At 51.5% G+C, this 7,412-nt stretch overlaps 1 protein-coding gene across 1 annotated transcript in view; it reads right to left on the bottom strand.

Annotated features, from left to right (window-relative positions):
• Positions 1 to 5,614, bottom strand: part of Prkag3 (protein kinase AMP-activated non-catalytic subunit gamma 3) — an 8,800-nt gene extending 3,186 nt beyond the window's left edge. The window contains exons 1-10 of the mRNA XM_052193546.1: positions 5,486 to 5,614; positions 5,133 to 5,172; positions 4,511 to 4,666; positions 3,787 to 4,193; positions 2,240 to 2,321; positions 2,063 to 2,121; positions 1,916 to 1,961; positions 1,689 to 1,743; positions 1,139 to 1,265; positions 874 to 1,039 (exon numbers count right to left, since the gene is read on the bottom strand). Coding sequence (XP_052049506.1) covers positions 874 to 1,039; positions 1,139 to 1,265; positions 1,689 to 1,743; positions 1,916 to 1,961; positions 2,063 to 2,121; positions 2,240 to 2,321; positions 3,787 to 4,193; positions 4,511 to 4,666; positions 5,133 to 5,172; positions 5,486 to 5,518 — 1,171 coding nt within the window. The 5' untranslated portion in view covers positions 5,519 to 5,614. The remainder of the gene's footprint in view (positions 1 to 873; positions 1,040 to 1,138; positions 1,266 to 1,688; positions 1,744 to 1,915; positions 1,962 to 2,062; positions 2,122 to 2,239; positions 2,322 to 3,786; positions 4,194 to 4,510; positions 4,667 to 5,132; positions 5,173 to 5,485) is intronic.
• Between the last annotated feature and the right edge of the window lie 1,798 nt (positions 5,615 to 7,412).

Raw genomic sequence — 7,412 nt, 5'->3', positions numbered from 1 at the left:
ATGTGTATTCTCCTGCATATATGGAAGCTGGGGGTTGACGTCTTCCTCTATTGTTTTCCACTTTGTTTATTCCGGGAAGATCTCTCACTGAGCCTGGTATTCCAAGATTCAGCTGGTCTAGCTAGTCAGCTTCTTGTCCCAGGGACCCTCTGCTGCCCCTCTGAGCCCTGAGACTGCATGCCACCCCCTGAGACTGCATGCCACCCTCCCTGAGACTACATGCCACCCCCACTTTTTTGAGTGCTGAGGAACCCAGACTCTGGTCTTTATACTTAGAGTAAACCATTTCACCCATGGAACCGTTTCCCAAGCCCCAGCTTTGTGGCCATAGTCTAACTAAAGAAATGTTCTTGCTGTCTGTCTGACCTCTAAAACAGGTCTGGCTGGGTGTGCATGGTCCCATGGTCCCTTCTTAGGTGAGCACAAAGGATCTGCTGCTTTCTCTGACCATCTTATTGCAAACAATGTTACCAATCCTCCTCCAAGGGCAGGATGTTCCCTCTACCCATGGGGCATTCTGGGGCACGGTGGGGCATTCCCACGATTCAGCATCAGGAGCCAGAGGCAGAACTGCTATGAATTTAAGGCCAGTGTGGGCTACATAGCAATCTTCTGTACAACAGGATGAGACTGTCTCTAAACAACATCCCTGGCAAGAAAAAAACATTCCCTTTTACTTCTGGGGAAACAGGGCCTCAGAAAGATTAAAGAATTAGTCCAAAAGTTCAAAGTGTGCAGAAACTTCTATTCCCACTCCATCTTGGGCCCTACGGCTGACGACCCAAAGATTCTGGCTCAATGCTCTGCCCACGTACTTCCAGCAGGCCCTCCCTTGCCCACCCTAGCTAGAGCCTTATGCCCTGGGGGTACTACCAGATTCGTTGACCACAGGCAGTGCAGACACACGTCGGTCCACAAAGATGTCCAGCGCAGTCAGGACAGGAGCTGTTTCCAGAACTACAGCTAAATCTCGGAATGTGCCGATGCCCAAGTCTTGGATAGTGCGGCAGAGGAAGGAGGGCCGGGGCAACAGGGCACCCTGTTGGGATGGGACACGGTAGTGATCTCATCAGATCAAGACACTTAATCCAGAGCATCTCCTGTGGCTCTCCCCTTGCTCCCACCATCCCAGGCTCACAAATATATGCAGGAACTTGAGCAGCCGCTTGTGCGTGAGTATGTAGAGCACAGTGCCGGAGACTGGGTCCAGGACCGGCAGGCGGTGGATTCGGTTCTTGATGAGGGCATAGACAGCTTCAAACAGACTTTAGGGAATGGAAGCAGTGAGACGCAACATAGTAGAGACCTTCCATCTGAGGCCCCCTAATAGGGAGCCAAGGTTCCCTCACCCCTCTGCTTCCCGGAAGGAGTGAATAAATGCAGGACTGAGAGATAGTACAAGGGCGTGATTCGAGAGAGCATGGCTCAGCACATAAAAGCCCTTGTTGCCAAGCCTGTCGACCTGGGCTCAATCCCTGGTGGAAGAAGAGAAGTATCTTCTGCAAAGCATGCTCTATCCTCCACATGTGCACTGAGATACACCACACACACACACACACACACACACACACACACACACAGAGAGAGAGAGAGAGAGAGAGAGAGAGAGAGAGAGAGAGAGAGCAAGAGAGCAACAAATACAACAAAAATCTTTGAGGGGGGCGCAAGTGAACAGAGAGGATGTTTACCTGTCGTTGGGAGAGATGGAGACTAGAGGCTTGAAGCAGCCTTGTAGGTAGATCTCTGCAGAAAAACCCAAGTCAGGCCACAGGAGTTCCCAGTGCTGTTTCCTGACTGCTCCCCCTTCCCGCAGGCACGTGAGGCTTCCCCATTGCCTTGTGCCCTCCAAGAAATCCCACCTTCTGTCTCAGGCCTTGGACCCCGACTTGAACCCCTGCAGTCTTCTTCAACTTACCCCTCCAGGTCTCGATCTTATGTTCTTCAATCTCATAGATCTGGACCTAAAGGCATTGGTAGGACTTTGGGGTCAGACTTGAGCCCTAGAACATCAGGTCTCCTGAAGATGCCCCTATCCCAGCTCACCAGTCACCCCAGAACTCACCAGGGGTGATCTATAGTAACGGTGCAGCACCAAGATGAAGTCTGTGATGGTGAGCATGCCTGCAGGGTTGACAGGTGACAAACGTGGGGGCGGGGTTAGACCTAAGCGCAAGGATCATTGAGGATCCCAGCCTGCCAGCATTCCTGCACCAGATGCGGTCCAGCCACCTCTCCTCACCCACAAAGCTCTGCTTCTTGCTGTCCCACAGAGGGGCTGCCCTCACACCATTGGCCACCATGGCAAAGAAAGCCTTCTTTATCTGAGGGACAGGAAAGAACAAAAGGGAAGGGGTGAGCACTGACAGCCGTCTACCCTCCCCTCTTCTTGTCCCCACCAGGCTCCTCCCATGGGATCTTCTCCCAGCTTCTTCTCCATATGAGTCTACCTCTTTCCAATGACAAGACCACATCTGCCACGCAGATATGGCTGCCAGTGCCTAGAGAGACTGAGGGCCCATTATTAGACACAGCAGTGTTTCCACAAGGTCATGGGCAGACAGACGAGGTGTAGTTTTGCTTATCTAACTACTAGAGGCAACACTTATTCACACAATGTTTGTATAGTTTCCTCACTAAATTTGAGACTGACTTATTTTGATCAATATCCCACTACCCATATGTGCTGGCTGCACTTAGTTTTTATTTTTTCTTTCCTCCCTTACTTTCTTTTTTTTTTTTAAGATTTATTTATTTATTATATGTAAGTACACTGTAGCTGTCTTCAGACACTCCAGAAGAGGGCATCAGATCTCATTATGGATGGTTGTGAGCCACCATGTGGTTGCTGGGATTTGAACTAGGGACCTTTGGAAAAACAGTCAATGCTCTTATCCACTGAGCCATCTCTCCAGCCCTCCTCCCTTACTTTCTGTTTCTGGTGGTGTTCTGTTTTCCTTTTATTTGTGTGTGTATGTTGTTGTTGTTGCTTGGTTTAGAGGCTGGCCTGGAACTTGAGACCCTCCTGCTTCAACTCCCTTGGTGCCAGTCTGATAGATGAGTACCGCTGCATCAAAGTCTTTGCCACGCATCAAGAGTTAAGCAAAGCTATTACAATAATATATTTCTTTGTAAAACATCAGATCTGGATTTGTTCTGTGGATGACACATGTACCAGGCCTCGTGCATGTATGTATCGTGCCTTGAACATCACCTGCTTTGCAGTAACAGTGCTAAAGGTGGAGTCAGTCTAGCCTAGCCTAAGAGAGCATTCTTACTCTGTCCTGGGTTGTCCTAAGACTCCTTTGAGTACTTTTTTTTTTTTGTTTGTTTGTTTTTTGTTTTTTTTCAAGACAGGGTTTTTCTGTATAGTCCTGGCTGTCCTGGAGCTCACTCTGTAGACTAAGCTGGCCTCGAACTCAGAAATCTGCCTGCCTCTGCCTCCCAGAGCACTGGGATTACAGGCGTGCACCACCACTGCCCAGCCTAAGACTCCTTTGAAACAGGGGGAGCAAGCTTCTGATTCCCCATTTTAGAGATGATAAGGATAAAACCCTGGGTTTAGCAGGTTCAAGGCGACAGAGCTGTGATGGCACTTAGGGGGATCCCCACAGGGCATGCTCTTCCCTACTGTGTGTATGATGCTAAGGAGTCCTAGAAAGGACTTGCAGATACTACAACTTGACAAGTCATCCAGGAGAGCATGGGTGTCTACAGAGACACCCATGGTTAGCTACAGAGGCAGGAGGCTGAGCCATGTGAACAAGTAGGGTCAATCCAGGGTCATACCTCCAGCGTGGTGTCGAAGATGACCAGTTTGGAGCTGGTGGCCATGGCGTCATAACAAGTGTGTTCCTGCATGAAGTGCATGTAGACCTGGGCTCCAGGCTTCTGAAGCTCGTCATCCCAACTCAGGCTGAGAAGTGGGGCCTGTGGGGATGGGCAAGGCCGAGGCCTGTCCTCCCCCAGGCCTTCGAACTCACAGTCCCAGGCCTCTGGGGCTGGGAACTCCATGGTCAGCTCCAGGCCACCTGTGCTGGAGCCCACTGCTGAGGCTGCACAGCCGGGCAAGAGCAGGTCCCACCCTGTGGCGGAGGTCTCCGCTTCAGCCAAGGGAACAGCTTGAGCCAAGGGTGTGGCCTTTGAGAATGTGGCCTCCTGCCTGGTGGACTCAGCAGCTGGTCTGGACTGGGCACCTGTTGAGGGAAGAAGGCAGGGAGACAGTAACTTCATCTTCCAAAGCATGCTCTCTGTGCTTTCAGTGTTTGACAGCATTGGGGCACTGGGGGATATTGTAGAGTCTCAGAGTCCCCCTGATAGCGATTCTGTTCCAGCTTTCCAAGATGGCTGCACCGGGGCCCTGGGTCATCAGCACAATTATTGCCTCTCATTTAGGGAGACAAAGGCCACAGGTGAGACTGGGTGTTTAAGTCCATGTGATGGAGAGGTCTGAGGTCAAGCTCTGTTCTGGAATTCCTGCTGACCCTGTCACCCTAACCGACCTTGACCTCACCTTCGCCCAAACCTGGTGGCTCCGCTTCCTCCACGGCCTCCTGTCTCGTCCATCTGGAAGCCTTGACTTCCCGGATGGCACAGGTTCTTTCTGGGCTGGTGGTGGCCACAGCTGGTGGTGGCCATGAGTTTTCTCCTTGTTCTAAGAAGTCCATCTCTGGAAGGAGGAAAGGAGCTTCATTGACCAGTAAGGAATAAGGATACAACACCAAGTCCAATGTCATTACTGAGGATCTAGGAAGCTTTCAAAGCCCCCCCCTCGAAATATTTTTCGTTTTCTATTCATAGGAATCTTCTAAGGCACATGTTGTAAATAGGAACAGCATTCCCATTAGCATCGATGAGGGGCCGGAAACTCTGAGAGGTTAAGCAATTTGCCACAAATCGCACAGCTGGAAAGTGATAGGGTTAAGCAATGGGGTTCAGATCTTCAGCGAAGAGGAAAGGGGAGGTGGGGGGGGACACACTGGGGAAAAGAAAAGGGAGAAGGCTGAGAGGTGAAAGAATTTCTGACAAGAGCCTAGCTAGGGGTTAAGGACTGGGGTTCAAAAAGACGGCAGGGGTGGGGGACAAGGGAGCTAAAGAGAAAAGGCTAGACCCACAGGGAGCAACACTCCACCCACCTTGACTCTCCGGACCCCTACTGTGGCTCCAGGTCAGGGTCTTTGGGAGAGAAGGTCTGAAGTGAAAATGCTTTCTGTTCTCAAGTCCCTGGGTTGTCCCCTTTAAAAAGCACACCCACCCCAAACACCACATGTGTACAGACATGCACAGTTTGCAACACCCCCGGCACATCTGGAACCTCACACAGGCACGTACTCGCAAAATACATACATACACAGCACCGACCAGTTCACACACTCAGCGTAGAGTGCACAGCAAGCACGCGGGCCACACACACGAGCGCGCGCGCACACACAGCCACGCGCTTGCTGTCCTTCTCCGTCCCAGCGCCGGCCCCCTGGGACCCCGGTACCCCAGGCAGTGTGTGCTCCAGCTCGGGCTCCATGCGGCCGGCCAGCTCTAGTCCGTTAGCAAGTGCGCGACAGGCGGCAGCAGGGTGGCACTATTCTAGGCCGGTCCCTGGCGGCAGGCCCTCGAGGGATCGGGTTCTCTCTGATTGTCAGGTCTTGGGAGGGAGCGCTCAACCCGCAGCTGTTTCCGCACTGCAGCTTGGGGGCGCTGCGGAGGCGGAACTCCCATCTTCGAACTGAGAGTTATAAGGAGGAAAGTTGGCCGCTTCACTTTCTCCTCTATGCAAAGTTCCCTAGCCTAGGTAGGATGAGTTAGGAAGGATACACTCAAGGATGGAGGTGGGTGAGGGGATTGTGGGTATTCCCGAGAGAGGAGCCGGGGTGTCAAGACATCCCATTTTGGGTCCCCGCAACCTATTCCCTTCTTAGGTGAAAGATGAAAGATGGATCAGACCGGTGGAAACACAAAGGGACCGAGAGCTTGGGCTCACACCTGTGTGCAGAAGGAGCAATACTTGAATCGACCTGTGCTTGTGAGAGGAACGGGTGTGCAGGAGTCCAGCCCCTAACCCATCATGAATACTGACTCTGCATCTCTCCGTGCCAGAGGGGAACCCAGCCTGGCTCCTGTGTGCCTCACCCCCTTCCTTGGCATTCCTAGGGCCTGAGTCAGAGTCTAAATGGGGACCGCTGACCCAGCTGCTCTGGCTTCCCTCTCCCTGTCCCTGTCCCTTCTTTCCTCTTGTCATTCCAGGCTCTTCCATCGCTACTCCCCTGAGTGGACACTCAGGAATGGACTACTGGGTTTCCTGCTGGATTTATTGAACATATTTTCTTTTCTCCTTCAAAGCACCTGCCACTGCCTCCAGGGAGGTGGAGAAGAACTGGGTAGGAGGGAGGCTATTGCTTTTCACGAGTGTCCCTGGCGCTGGAGCCGTTGCCAGATAGTGGAACTTCCGAGACACAGCTAATGGGCCCAGCTCAGCGTCCACCAGCCTGGGCTCTATTGCCTAGGCATGACAGTTATGCATTTGTTTGTTTTGTTTTGTTTTGTTTTTGAGACAGGGTTTCTCTGTGTAGCCCTGGCTGTCCTGGAACTCACTCTGTAGACCAGGCTGGCCTCGAACTTAGAAATCCACCTGCCTCTGCCTCCCAAGTGCTGGGATTAAAGGCGTGCGCCACCACTGCCCGGCGGCATGACAGTTATTAGCCTGTATTTTGCTGAACTTGTGACAATGGTCCACAGCTTGCCATGGTGCAATACTTTCCTTGCTAGTCAGTCTCTAAACTAGTATTTGTTTTAGGTTTTAAGTAGCATCACTTCCAAACAAAAATTAGTTAGGATAGATGTTTCGTTGCTGTAACAAAGACCCAATGTAAGAATGCCCCCAGGAGCTTGAGAGGTGGCTCAGTGGGTGAGCGCATTGGCTGGGCAAGCATGAGGACCCAAGTTCAAGTCCCCAGGGCCCACATATAAAGCTGGATGTGGTCACTTTCTGTGGCGGTGTGGAAGCAGGAGGATCACTGGGACTTGCTGGCCTCCAACCTAGGTTCAAGTTTATGAGAGGCTCTGTCTTGAGAAAGATTAAGATGGAGCCTGATAAAGCAGGACACTCAATTTCCTCTGACTTCTAGGAATACGTGCGCACATCACATACCACACACACACACACACACACACACACACACACGCAAACTCACATACACACACATGCATGCACACATGCACATATGCACACACATGCATGTGAGAGAGAGAGAGAGAGAATACTTCAAACAACAATAGTCTATAGACAGTCTAGAGCTGGTAAGGTAGCTGTGAAACCATTCACAGATATCTTCCTTCTTGGATTTCCAATGGCCATTCTAGCCTCTACCCTTGCACTAGCATTTTAGCCAGAAGAAAGGAAAGGGGAAAAGGAAAGAATT

The sequence above is a fragment of the Apodemus sylvaticus genome, chromosome 9 (genome assembly GCF_947179515.1).
Source record: "Apodemus sylvaticus chromosome 9, mApoSyl1.1, whole genome shotgun sequence".
Lineage (NCBI taxonomy): Eukaryota > Metazoa > Chordata > Mammalia > Rodentia > Muridae > Apodemus > Apodemus sylvaticus.
The sequence above is the reverse complement of the archived record's forward strand: the minus strand, read 5'-3'. Positions and strand labels throughout refer to the sequence as shown.